Consider the following 14,506-nt stretch of genomic DNA (forward strand, 5'->3'; position numbering starts at 1 on the left):
ATCAGAGTATGCTTGTATACTGATAAGGCTGAAAGTCAGTTTACTGTCACATTGTAAAAATCCAGATTAGAGTAATACCTTTCTTAGGCCAAAGAAAGGTCACAAAATAGTGTGCAAGCTTGCATATGTTCCCCAGAACTCTTCACCAGACTAGTTGGGGGAGAGAGTGGTAAGCAAAGCAACTTTATTGCCAGTTCATGTTTGGTTTCTGCACTTTTGTGTAAATTGTTTTTTTCATTTGGTGCCTCTTGTGTGTGTGTGTGTTTGGTGCATGTTGTGCTGAGAACTGAGAACTTGCTTTGCCATTGCACATTTGTGGCAGTGGGGAGCAATAGTGAATGCTTCCTCTTCAAACAAGGTAGCTCAGTCGGTGAAGCACGAGACTCCTAATTTCAGGGTTGTGAGTTTGAGTCCCACGTTGGCCAAAAGATTCCTGTGTTGCAAGGGGTTGGACTAGATGACCCTTGTGGTCCCTTCCAATTCTACGGTTCCATCCTAACCTAAACTGTTTACATTCCTGCCTACTGTGTTCAAAGCACATTCGAAGCACATTCCTTCCCTCAAAGAATTCTGGGCATTGCAGTTTACTCTTCCCAGACCTACAATGCCCAGCGCCCTTAACAAACTACAATGCCCAGAATTCTCTGAGGGAAGGAATGTCCTTCAAGCGGTTCACTTCGATGCTGGGAACTGCCAAGCCCCTCCCTCTCAACCAAGGATAGTGTGTCTCTTCCTTGCCCTTTCCCCAACCTCTACCCCTTGTCCAATGAGCGCCGCTTATTAATTCCCACGCCCCCTCCCTCGCCAATAGAACTGCTCTCTAATAGCTCCGCCCACTCCTCTTCAGGCTCCAATAGGATTTCTCCCAATTTTGACGCGCCCTCCCCTCCTCAGACCGGAGGCACAGAATCGAGGGCAGGGGATTAAACGGCGGGTCCGCCCTTGGGTTCCTATTGGCTAGGTCAAGGGGTGGGCGTGCCCTTCTGAAGGTGACGGCGGCGGCGGCTCTTGCGCTGCCTCGGAGGTCCGTTGCTGAGGCTGCTGAAGGGGTTCTGAGGGCGGCGGCTGCTGGTGCTGCGGAGGCCGGCGTGAGCGCGAAGATGTTGGGCGGGCGGCAGGTGCCGAAGACGCTTCGGGTGAGGAGGGGGGAAACTAGGCCAGGCCGGGGGCGGGTTTGGTTATGGAGGTCCCGCTTTCCCCGGCCTTCCTTCGTCCTCCGCGCTTCCCCTCAGGGACGGCTGAGCCCTCCTGAGGCGCAGCGGGCTAAGCGGCCAGCCCCGCCTCCTTTCGCCCTTCCCTGCGTCAGCGCCGCGTGCCTCTTAGGCCGGGCCTGCGCGCATGCGCCAAGACGAGCCCACCTGAGGAGGCAGAGTCTTGCTTGTCTGGACGAGCCGAGGAACCCCGTGTTCGAGCGCTCTCCTGTATTTTTTCTCTCGTAATAAATCCTTCCTGAGAAACGTTGATCTTATGGCCTCCCCCGAGTTTTGCTGCCCTTTTTTCAAAAAAATTTTTTTTAAGGATGTCTCTCTGTGCATAATGTTCCAAAGGTGATTGTGTTCTCCTATACTTAAGTGGTATACAGTGGTACCTCGGGTTACATACGCTTCAAGTTACATACGCTTCAGGTTACAGACTCCGCTAACCCAGAAATAGTACCTCGGGTTAAGAACTTTGCTTCAGGATGAGAACAGAAATTGTGCTCTGGTGGCGCGGCAGCAGCAGGAGGCCCCATTAGCTAAAGTGGTGCTTCAGGTTAAGAACAGTTTGAGGTTAAGTACGGACCTCCGGAACGAATTAAGTACTTAACCCAAGGTACTACTGTACTCCCAAACTCTTGCTACCTTTGAATTCTAACACACACACAAACACAGAGTGTAGTGTGGATCAAGTTGCTGCAAGGTCACATCACTTCCCGTCCACTTCCCCTGTGACTGCCTGCTTTAAATCTTTAATGTTGCTAACTGTTGCATTTTAAATAAAAAAATAAAAAATAGGGTTTTATTCTGTGGTGGCATTGGCACCTAGGGTCATGGACATTTGCCAGGGCCCACTTCCAGTCCTGAAGCTGAGGCTACAATACTTTGGCCACATCATGAGAAGAGAAGACTCCCTGGAAAAGACCCTGATGCTGGGAAAGATGGAGGGCACAAGGAGAAGGGGACGACAGAGGACGAGATGGTTGGATAGTGTTCTCGAAGCTACCAGCACGAGTTTGACCAAACTGCGGGAGGCAGTGAAAGACAGGAATGCCTGGCATGCTCTGGTCCATGGGGTCATGAAGAATCGGACACGACTATAAACAACAACAACAACTCCAGTCCTTGCAAAAGCAGACTCTGCAAGCTCCCTTGTGGAAGGCAGAAGCTAATGTCTGGGGACTCAAGTGGCCACAGGTGCTGGAGATGGGAGGCCCACGGAAGACAGCCTGCCCAGCACCCCCAATAATATGAAGCTAGACCTGCAACTTACATGCTACCGTATCTGTAGGCAGGGCCTAATTCTTGCTCTGTGGTTCCCCTCTTAAAGGTAAAGGAGCTCTCTGGAGCAGAGACAGCCCAATATACTTTGCTGCTTGAGACAGAAATGCCAATCAGCAGATCTGCTTTCCTCTTTCTGCAAATGAACATGAGGAGGTATGGTCCATCAGAAGATCTCCTGTGTAAGGGGTCATCTACAGGAGAACCTCCTGGTGGAGTTTGCCTTTTTTGGATAAAATCTCCCCTCCATTCTGCTGTCCTCAATGATGCTCAAAATCTGCTACTGTGGTGGTTGTCTCATGGTGTTTATGCATCTAATATCACTCATAAGTTATGTTTGTATCAAGGAGCAATGGCCTCTTTTAAAACAGCACTCCTCTGGAGTGCACATGGAAACTGCTAAAAACAATAAACCTGGATCCTCATCTTTATGTGCAACTGCTTACTGTGGCAAAAGTTATCTAAATAGAGAGGCTAAAACAGAGATTAAAAACTGCTCAGTGTGTCCGTCAGAGTTTGTTAACCTTAGTGGGCTAAAGGTTATAGGATCAAAAGGGTAAATTACCAAATAACATAGCTCAGCATCACTGACTTGTTTTGCAATAGGATTGTACAATATTCCAATATTGTTTAACTGACAGTAATTTAAGCATTAGGATTTTTGTAAACGTATATTGCTTGAAAATTCTTTGCAAAGTTATGACAGTTGTTGTTGCTCTTTTCTGCCTATTCACTTCTGGAAGTATTTCAAAGAGTGGCAAATGCTGCTGCTGATGATGATAAGAATAATTCTAAAGCTTCAAAGTATTAAGAAAAACAAACAAGTGTAATTAAGTAGCTTGTTTAAAATATGTTAAATGGAAAAACACAATATTTTTGAATCACTAAACCAGATGTTTTTGCACTTACTGAAAAATAAACTCTTTTTTTCAGATGTTAACTTATGCAAGCAGAGGCTACTCATCACAACGTAGCTTAAATGTAAGTATCAATTGTAACAGGACTTCAGGTACTTGCGATGGCAATACCATACTTTGCCCAGCTCTACAAGACCATGTTCTTTCAAACAGCGAGTTGAGATATATTAAGTGGATTAAGGGCCAGAGTAGGTGTGAGGCCAACCATATCACTTCCTGATGTGCCTTTGGTTTTAAATTGCAAATGAAACATATTAGGGGAGGGGGGATTTTTGCCAGGACTATGGTGTGCAGGGTTTTCTAACTCGTTCCTCATCTGCAGTGGTCCTGACAAAATATGCCTTGCCCACATAGATGCATTTTCGTTTTAGGAGGAACTATTGGTACCAATATAAGCTCTCCTGATGGGGCTGATAGTGGCCAAGGGAGGAGAATTTTCACTGGGACCACAGCCTAGGGCAGAGTTTTCCGAACTTCATGTTGGTGACACACTTTTTAGACATGCATCATTTCACAACACAGTAATTCAGTTTTACTAGCAATCCAGAGGTTAAATCAACCCCTTCCCAGCATTCGCGTGACACACCTACACACTGCAGCCCACTAACGTGTCTCCACATATAGTTTGGAAAGCTCTGGCCTAGAGGCTAAGGGTTAAATCGGATTTGCTGCACACCACAGCCTGACAAAACACTCTACCATTCCTCACTTCAATTAGGAATTAAAAAGCAGTGCATTCAGCATCCTATCTAGTCTGGCCCTAAGAATGATACATGTCTATCTATGTGCATACTTGAAAAGGTTACCTTGCTGCATTCATCTGATAAAGTGGGTTCCTATCCAAAAAGTTGTTGTTGTCAAAGTGTGTGCCATAATAAATAGATTCTAGGATGCCATAGAATTTTGTTGTCTCACTGCTGCAAATAACTTGTGTTCTCTTTTGAAATTGTCTAAGTAGACTGCCTATAATTTGGCCTACGTGGGTTGTTACAAAACTTGCAATGTTGTTTCCCCCTCTCAATGTTTTTCAGCCACTAGATGATATTATTTATATTATCATGCTGTCTGATCCACCTACTCACTCCCTGGCAAAAAAAGAATAAGTAGGAAGTTTTCCCATCTGTATGTCTTATTTCCTTTAATTATCAGCAGTTGTACAGCCTTCTTGCTAAGATATAACAACATATTATCATACCAATTAATTTATTTATTTTTACATTTATATCCTAGCTTTCCTCCAATGATTTCAAGGTGGTTCTCCATCAGTTTCATCCTTGCAATTACCCTGTGGAGTAGGTTAGGCTGAGAGACTGTGGCCCAAGTTCACCCATCAAGTTTCATGGTTAAGGGGACTAGTCTCCCAGGTCCTAGTCTGATACTCTAACCACTACACAACCCATCATACAGGCATAACCAGATGTTTCTGCAGCATACACTTACTTTGATAACTGCTAAGTCTAATCTTCCTAATTAAAACAGAACTTAAGACTTGAGAATATACCTTTCTGTGGGTAACTGTCATAATCGTTGCAATGGTTTTGTTTGTTAGGAAGTAGTAATTGTAAGTGCTGTCCGGACACCCATTGGCTCTTTCCAAGGATCCCTTTCATCACAGCCAGCCACTAAACTTGGTTCCATTGCAATTAAAGGCGCAATTGAAAGAGCAGGTAAGTCTGGACTCTGTTCAGAAGGCTTTGTGGAACAGGGTGGGATGGGGATGGATTGTTTGGAAAATATTCACCATCTCTTCTGATCCAGGTTAAATAGCAGCTAGTGTTTGTTGTAATCACCCATTGCCACTTTGCTATTATGCTGGGACAAGTTAGCCACTAAGTATTCATGCTGTTCTTTAAAGAAATCAATTATGCATGTGCCCAAGGTGTATTTGTAAAGTATGTCATCCTTTTTAAACCATGTCACACTCGGTCTGCTTTTGAGCAATTCTTAGTCCTCCATTGTCATCACTCTGGTACCCTCTCCCCTGGTTTATTCTCAGTTCTGACATGGTTCAAGGATGATTTATTGCAAACCTGTCCCACTTTCAGTTTTGGCCGTTTGCATTCAAGTGAATAACCCAGGGACTAAAGCAATGATGACCAAATTTGTACAGCAAACATTGTGCTAAGCTTGCAAAGAAGTACCTGCTCTGCACCACTTTACAAGTGGTTTTGCGTAGAGGTTCTGAGCTAAAGCAGCGAGAGCTGCAATCTAGATGAGCTTTTTAAGGACTTAACTTCGCTCCTCAGTTTTGTCCATAAGCAAAAGTTAAGTGGCAGCTTCAGCATCTATTTCATTCTTACCCAGGTGTTTCTTTTCTCTCTCATTCTATGAGCATATTATCACTTTATGCTTGGAAAATGCCTTCTCTGATTTTTGCCATTAGGTATCCCTGCACAAGAAGTGAAAGAAGTCTACATGGGCAATGTTATTCAGGCTGGACAAGGACAAGCTCCTGCAAGACAAGCAACCCTTGGTGCAGGTACCAAAACTGTTTTATGGCTCATGACTTCTTAGGGCACAAGTCATAAATCCAACAATGCATGAGTAGATTTCCTTTCATGTAGTGGGACTTCTTCTCCCCACACCAGCATCTCCTTCAGAGCTCCCTGAATCAGCTTCAGTAGGTCTCCCAAACCTCTAGAGTAGATTCTGAGAGTGTGTAGGGAGCTACGGTGGGGGAGAAGGTGAAGCCTTTTTCACTAGCACTGAGATGACATTGGATACAACCCTCAATGAGTAAGATTCATTGCTAAATTATAAAACAGAGGTAAATAACTGAGGAGTACGATTCACATAATACTCAACAAATTAATCTGAGTTTGAATTTTAATCTGAATCGGCCTTCTGTTTTCTTCAAACTGCCATAATCAGAACTGGAACATTTTTTTAGTTACCTTTTCCTCTTTTTCTCCTTCTGTACTTTTCACGTCAGCTAATGTCCTTAGCATATATGGTGGTGGGGAGGTAATATGTTGCCTAATAACATGTTGCTAGTTTTCTGATGTGGTGAAGTCAAAGGATTGAATCCCAAAGATAAAATGTTACGAATGGAAGGGACTACTGGAGATGTCAGGAATGGTCTTTCATCTTTATAGAACTGAGACTAGTATGAGAGGACACTACTGGTTTGAAAAACACATGGTATCGGGAAAGTCAGTGGGATTCTTTGGCATGAGTTCCTTTTTAATTGATTAAAGCAACTTGATATATTCCATATATGCAGCTGGCTGACAATTCTTCGAAGTTTATTTTTATCTTAATTTGGTTCAGGTTTACCAGTTTCTACTCCTTGCACGACTGTCAACAAAGTTTGTGCCTCTGGAATGAAATCTATTATGCTGGCAGCACAGAGTCTGGCATGTGGGAGCCAGGTAGGAGAGTCAGTATATTCAGAAGACTTGTAAATACATGGAAATGCATAATCTCTTAGAAAGACCAATAGCAACTGTTTATAAGAGCAAATTTGCTGGAGTCCTTCTGTGTGTCTTTGAGAGCTTCTGTTCTTGCAAGATCTTCTTCCTTTAAAAAGGAAGTGTATCAGAGAGATTTCTTGCCAACTGTACCAAACCACACTGCTTTGATGATTGTGCTGGTACGGCTTCAGTATCTGACTTGTCTATGTTATTTCCTGCAACTTTCCAACAGTTTGACTTCACCCCCGAAGGCACACTCTTGCATTCTCTCCCAATACAGGCGGGGGCCAACCAAACTATTAACATTTTATATTAAATCTACACAATTTTTTTTTTGGGGGGGGACATCAAAAGGATATGCAACATGCAGATTAGCAATACCAGTGGGTGGAAGATGAATAACACTGTGTGACTATCTGAGGATTTTTATAAATTATTTTATTTATTTATTTAATAAAATTTATACACTGCTTGTGTATATATATGAAAAAACCTCAAAGGAAAGGAGACTCCATGGCCCTCCAGATTATGTCAGACTAAAATTCCCATTAGCTCAGGCAGCATGGCCAGTGGTCAGGAATGATGGGAGTTGTAGTCCAACAATATTTGAAGGGCTACAGGTTTCCCATTCCACTGTTTGTAATTGTGTATGTACCCTTTTGATTGTATGACGAATTGCATTGCAACTTTTTGCCTAATGGGAGACTCAGAACATCATTTAGATCTGAGCCAAGCAATTCAAAGGTGTGGGAGAGAAAGTAAAAGATGAAGGAACCTTTTTCAGGGTTTTTATATTTCTTGTAGAGGTCATAGTGGGCAGGAAAATAAGGGGCTGGCATATTCCTCCTTATTTTTTTTTTGGGGGGGGCGTTCTGGGAGAATGGAGATTCTATTGACAGAGGCGGAAATCTGCTGTATCCTAGGCCCTCCCAGGGACAATAGTATTGCAATTTTAAGTATTTTGTTTTCATCCTCCTTGTAAGTTGGAAAAAGCTGTATATAATTTGTTGAAACAGGATGTGATGGTAGCTGGTGGAATGGAGAGCATGTCTAATGTACCCTACACAATGGTCAGAGGAGCAACGCCTTATGGAGGAGTAAAGCTTGAAGACTTGATTGTCAAAGATGGCTTGACAGATGTTTACAACAAAATTCACATGGTAAATACAGCTTTTAATGTCTTGCAAGTTTTGTGGCAGCCTATTTTTGTTGTTTTTTTAAAAGGTTCTCTTGGGAAATAGGATGTTCAGATACTTTCCTGATCAAAAGCCTACATTTGTTGAGTTCAGGAGCTGAACATAAGAGCTCCACCCCCACCCCACCCCGCCACCAATGCAATGGCCAATCCAGGAGATCTTTTATTTGTTTAAACACCATCTGTCCCTGGATATTGAATTTATGGATATGCAAAATAAAAAATAAAAATAATAGTCTCCACCTAATCTGTAAGATATCTGCAACTGAGAAAGGAAAGGAACTGAAAACACTGTGTGTGCAATTGCACAATATTAGGGTTTCATTCATATAATTTTCTGGCGAAATGTCCTGGAAAATCCAGATGTATGGCAGCCCATGCTTACAGTGTTAACAAGCCATTTTTTTATCAGAATTGGCTCCAAAATGTCCAATTTATTTTTGCTCAACCATCTCGGGCAAAACTTTAAAAAGCTCAAATAGGTGAACTGCTTTTGATCAGCTAGAAGCTGTTGCTAGGAGATTCTGGATAAAACACTGACTGTACAAGCTGATCTAGTCCACACGGACCATAGGATTCTGGCCAGAGTTTACAATCTTGTGAAGGTCATCTGAAAGGTCGAGAACTTTGACCCAGAGAGGAATCTAGAGGGGTTTTTCCAAGTCCACCCACCCCATCCCCAAATTAGTATTTGATAATAACTAGTGTTAACAGCTTTGAACATTCTGTGAGTGTTTGTGGTATAAATCACACACATATAAAAGTCTACTTACACAGTTCAGTTGCTGAATGTAAGGTATGGGAACCCTGAGCCATGAGCAGCTAGCTCTTGGGAAATTGGGACTTCATTCCTGTTTCAAACTTACTTGAGTCCATCTCATGCCTTGTTATGCTGCCATTTCTATGGGGAAATACGCTCGGTATTTATTACCCCTGCTATGCAAAAATCTCCAAATGAACCTGAACTTCAATGTCTAAAATCCCTGGTAGAGGACAAGGATCCTGAGTTCACGTTAAGGGTAGCCAAATTCTGTGCGATTGCCATAAAACCTAGGGAACAAGCTGTCCTATCATAATGATTAAGGCCTTAAATGATAACTGTAGGTTATATTTTAGTGACGTAAGTTTTAATTTATATATATTTTAACTGTTGCTATAACTGTATTGTCTAATTGCAGGTGTTATGCCTAATTGCAAATTCCAATGTATCCCTATCTGTTTTATGACTTCCTTGATATTGTATGTGGACTGGAACTAGTCTGTGACCGAAATAATAAATTCATTCAGGTCTATTTCTTTCTTAAAAAAAAGATTTAAGCAGATTTAATCCACTTCAGTTGTGCAAACCTAAACTTCCCGGTAAGCAGTTGAATACCCTTTTGCAAACTACCAATAGTCTGGAGATGACACTACTGAATCTAATAGGATTCAGAAATTGTGAATACATACCAAAATCTTATGCCTAAGATATCAGCAATGCTGTTGAATTTAGTGTGACTGGCACTGTGGTGTCTTCAGGCTGGCAGTCTTAGTAAATTAAGAGATGAGCTGGTCCAGTTCTGGTGTTTCATTTGCATTCAGAGTGAGAAGTCGGGGGAAACAGGATGATACAGGAATCCCCACATGTACATGCAAAATGATTTGATCAGTTTCCTAAGGCTGCAGCCCTGAACAGTTATGTCACGTAGGCTGCAGCCCTACTTGGAAGTAAGTTCCATTTAGTGCAACGGTAGGTTCACCTTTAAATGCGAATAGAATCAAATTTCTCCCCCATCCCTAGTTATCCCATGACCTTTGCTTAACACTCAGAAACTGCAAACGGCCTTGCTTCATGCTGCTTCATTGGAAAAGCTAGCACAGCTTGTTTCAGGCAGCAAACAAACCAAGAAGCTTGTGAGTTGCATGGTTTTTTTGTTTGTTCCCAATGTCTAACAGTCACAAACGAAATGGGCAGTTTCATTTCAGTTGATTTAAATTTATTAATCCATATTTGAGTCCATTAAACTCAAAAGTGGGGATTTTGGCGATAGCACAGCTGATCTACACAAACCTGTCCAGTTTTTAAAATGTCTTTCAGTGATTTCCTGTCTGCCTCCCCAGGGTAATTGCGCAGAGAATACTGCAAAGAAGTTTACTATATCACGGGAAGATCAAGATGCCTATGCCATAAAATCTTACACCAAAAGCAAGGAAGGTTGGGAGTCGGGAGTTTTTGCAAATGAAATTGTCCCAGTTACTATTTCTCAGAAAGGTAGTATAATTTCATATATAATACCTCCCTACCTTCTGTTTTATGATAAACTATGTACTGAAATGGTATAAAATGTTGTACGCATTCTGGCAAACATAACTTGTCTATGAAATGAAGACTGAACATATTTTGTTTCTTTTTGCTGAAATAGAGACCATTTCTGTTTACACCCCTATTCCCATAAAAAGCTTTTTGTGTTTTTTGACCTTCCAAGCTGCGGTTTGAGTTTTCTTTCTGTGTCCCCTCCCCCCCCCCAAAAAAAAAGGTTTTGTGGCCTCCTGGGAAGCCTATCTGCCTTTCCTCCCTTTCACAGGAGGCTTAGGGCAGTGATGGAGCAATGAGACAATGATTTGAAGCATGCTTAACTGCAGCCTTTGCATGTTCTGCTGTTCCTTGTGAAATTAGGGAGTGCCAGCTGTCCAACCACAAAGAAGTCTGAAATTGTTTAACTAATTAAAGTCTTATTTTAGGGAAACCAGACACAGAGATTAAAGAAGACGAGGAGTACAAGCGTGTTGATTTCAGTAAAGTTCCAAAACTGAAGGCCGTTTTTCAGAAAGAAAACGGTAAGCTCGGAAAAAGTGATGCCTGGTTTTTAATGTAGTAAAAGCTAGCCAGATTGCATTATTTATTTAAACATACCTGCATTTCCTTCAGTGAAATGGTTTATATGGATGTGTTTTGATATAATGCCAGCCTTGTTGAATTTGAATTGCTGTATGTTGTGTGGCCAGTGTTTTGAATATGGATTGGCATAGGCTCGAATTTAGGATGTTACTGAGGAATGCACTATATTCACATTGCTGCCTCTTTCAGGAACAGTAACTGCTGCCAATGCCAGTACATTGAATGATGGAGCAGCTGCATTAGTACTGATGACTTCAGAAGCAGCCAAAAGGCTGAATGCTAAACCATTGGCTAAAATAGTAGGTAAGAATCTTCTTGACTTTCTAGTGAAATGCTGACAGATAATGGGTTAGACTGACTTTGTTTTAGGTAAGGTAAGGGGACCCCTTACCATTAGGTCCAGTCGTGACCGACTCTGGGGTTGCGGCGCTCATCTCGCTTTATTGGCCGAGGGAGCCGGCATGCAGCTGGCAAAGCAGAGCAGCGCACGGAAGCGCCATTTACCTTCCTGCTGGAGCGGTACCTATTTATCTACTTGCACTTTGATGTGCTTCCAAACTGTTAGGTGGGCAGGAGCTGGGACTGAGCAGTGGGAGCTCACCCCATTGCGGGGATTTGAACTGCCGACCTCCTATCGGCAAGTCCTAGGCTCTGTGGTTTAACCCACAGCGCCACCCGCATCCCCGACTTTGTTTTACTTTGTCTTTTATCAGCAGGTTAGGTTGAAAGGACTTTTTAACTGAATGGTGCAGTCATAGCTTGACAATTTGCCAAACTTGAGAGAATTCAGGGGCTTTTGGGATGTCTCAGCTGTTCCTCTAACATTGCCATGCTTACATCTTTTAAAAGCAATAATATCCAGAATTTTGCCAGAGGCTGTAAGCATCTATTGCAGGTACTCTAAATTCTGCTATGTATACCAATAATTACATTTCCCCCTTCTGCTTCACATTTGCTCTTTTGCAGGTTTTGCAGATGCTGCTGTTGATCCTATTGACTTTCCAATTGCACCAGCACATGCAGTTCCTAAGGTAATCATTTTATAGCATTCCCCTACCTTCAAATTAAAAATTTCCTCAAAGCAGGCTCTCTCATATTTATCACAGTACGTCAAACAGCAATACTTATACTTCAGAAGTATTCAGAATATTGGATAATAAGACTTAATGCCAATCAAACATGGAAGGTTTCTTAGAAAGCTTCTGCCAAAACCATAATGCAACTTGCCTCTGAATCTTCTCATTAGGGTTTTTTTCTGTTGGCCTTTGTACTTTTATTTTCCTTTTTGGTGTTCACTACCTACTGATAACAAAGTGGTTTTTTAAAATGGACCTGAAAAGCAAAATATATTTGAGTAAAACGTAAATGTTAGATGACATTTCTCAGCAGCACTGTAAGTAATTTAAGTAGACAATTAAATAGGTGTTACTCCAGTTGCTTTATTGCTTGAAATCTACATTTCACTCTTAGGTTAATGCTGGTATTTTAGCATTGTGAAACACTGAACTAATTAGTTTGTTAATATTGAATTCTCAAGTATCTCACACCTTAGATTTGATCAGAAACTGGTACACATGGATTTCGTAATTCAGGGACTGGGTTTATTTTTTTCTAGAGAAAGTATTTGCTTGAATCCTGACTGCTGTAGGCAGTGATAATTGTTAATTTTTTTTTTCACCTGACATGTGGCTTCAAGTCAGTTGAAATGTTTATCTTTATGGTTGGATGTCTCTTGAACTACAGTCCCAATTGTGCCAGTGACCCATTTTATATCTCAATTAAAACAGAAGGGCAAGAACCCTCCAGACCCTGTTGGTGATAAATATTACCTTTTACCTATGTGTTTCTGCCTTTTTCCAGATACTTAATCAGACAGGTCTAAAAAAGGAAGATATTAAAATGTGGGAAATTAATGAAGCATTCAGTGTCGTTGTCCTAGCCAACATTAAAATGCTAGATGTTGATCCACAAAAGGTGAACATTCATGGAGGAGCTGTCTCTTTGGGACATCCAATTGGGTAAGTGAAGTAATACATTTGTTTGCACAACAAGAAGAAATTTGTATCTGACCCTCCCTTCCACAGCAAAGGCAAATAGTTAGTTATTATAGCTTTGGTAACAAGCTATAAATGTAAGAAGGCAGAAAGCATTCCTAGTTCTGATGTGTAAATTTACTTAAGTAAATGCCCCTTGAAACAGCATTTGACATGGTGCACTGTAAGTGCTTGCTCTTGGTACTTTTAAAAATGCCTACTCTTATTTAAACTAAAATTATTAATAGTTTGCAATATTCTAAGTGCCCTGCTTCATAATCCACTAGGAAATAAGATTATGTAATGGTGCAGAGGAAGTATTAGTCCTGTAAAAAATCCAACTTCAAACCATCAACACTCTCCTTAACGTTTCTTGTGTTTGGTAGTGTCTTAATCAATTGATGCAGTAGACACAATAGATTTGGAAAATTTTAACCATGATAACTGAAAAAGTTGTCTTTGAATCTTGGGACCACAGATCAGTGCATCTAGTTTGGGAACAAGATGGCTGGGAAAGACCTAAGACAATGAAGCGTTAGTTGTTGCTAAACTGGCCAGTTCTGCATTAGACAGACCCATAGAAAAGTTTATTTTGGATACTTCTTCCCTATTGATTCCATTCCCACGTCCTCTTTTCCCCACATCTCTTGCCTCCCTTCCCTCTTGGCATAGTTCCATCCTAACTCACCCTCCAGGATGCTCAGTGGTGCATGGTTGTCATAGATTAGCACATGTGTGAGACAGGTCTGTCACAAACGACTTACCTCTAGTGCTACTGTCTTATGCTTCAGCTAGATATTATTTAGCACTATGCTGATTCTAAGGCACAGGCTGAAAAAGCTGATTTATAAGGTCAAGCGCTAACCTTTTTGCCAATCTATACAACTCAAAACTTAACTAGGGTGCTTTTTCTGTTTTAGGATGTCTGGAGCAAGAATTGTTGTTCACATGGCTCATGCATTGAAGCAAGGAGAGTATGGCCTTGCTGGAATCTGTAATGGAGGTGGCGGCGCATCTGCGATACTAATCCAGAAACTGTAGACTCTGATGTCAAGCCTTAAGGCTCAACTGTCAAATGGCTGTTACAATTATTTATGGAATTGCAGCGCAGACCCCCCCCCCACCAAAGCTCAGTCTATCATTGTTTTAAAAAAAACACAACTAATTTTTTTTTTTACTATACCTCCAGTGCAAGTGGTTTTTTTTATACCATAGGGACTATAAAATGTGGGTTTAACTTCAATCAAAGACAATAAAGACTAAGTATAGTGGCTGGCTACTGTGGAAGTTTCATTATGTTTTATAGTTTTTTTTAAAAAAAATGGCTGTCACAAATCCCTGCTCAAACTTACCTTGGCATTCAGTCTATTTCCTCATGCCCTAAGGAACGTACAGTCCTCCAAGTCATGAAAGAAGTTTTTGTGTCTTTTTGCTTGGATAAGACAGTGCCTGCACAGCCCTTGTCCAAGCCCCTCCTTTACCTGCCCCCTACCACCCCCTACCATATATATTGTCAGGTGGATATAGCCTAGCAGCTGTAACTATGCCCATCGGCTGAAAGTTACCTACCTCTGCTATAGTATGCTATCTCTC

General features: G+C 41.6%; 1 protein-coding gene across 1 annotated transcript; it reads left to right on the forward strand.

Annotated features, from left to right (window-relative positions):
• The first annotated feature begins 963 nt into the window (after positions 1–963).
• On the forward strand, positions 964–14,186 carry ACAT1 (acetyl-CoA acetyltransferase 1). Its single transcript, XM_082221248.1, has 12 exons — positions 964–1,136; positions 3,411–3,458; positions 4,944–5,061; positions 5,778–5,873; positions 6,665–6,765; positions 7,824–7,967; positions 10,103–10,253; positions 10,724–10,819; positions 11,070–11,183; positions 11,847–11,911; positions 12,741–12,898; positions 13,834–14,186. The coding sequence occupies exons 1-12, from the start codon at positions 1,101–1,103 to the stop codon at positions 13,952–13,954; spliced, it is 1,248 nt and encodes a 415-aa protein (XP_082077374.1). The 5' UTR covers positions 964–1,100; the 3' UTR covers positions 13,955–14,186.
• Positions 14,187–14,506: the final 320 nt, after the last annotated feature.

This window comes from Podarcis vaucheri (assembly GCF_965113315.1).
Source record: "Podarcis vaucheri genome assembly, chromosome: 4".
Lineage (NCBI taxonomy): Eukaryota > Metazoa > Chordata > Lepidosauria > Squamata > Lacertidae > Podarcis > Podarcis vaucheri.

Coding starts and splice junctions, on each gene's coding strand:
- ACAT1 (XM_082221248.1), top strand. CDS start 1,101: ATGTTGGGCGGGCGGCAGGTGCCGAAGACGCTTCGG. Junction 1,137..3,410: donor AGGTGCCGAAGACGCTTCGG/GTGAGGAGGGGG, acceptor TCTTTTTTTCAG/ATGTTAACTTATGCAAGCAG. Junction 11,184..11,846: donor ACCATTGGCTAAAATAGTAG/GTAAGAATCTTC, acceptor GCTCTTTTGCAG/GTTTTGCAGATGCTGCTGTT.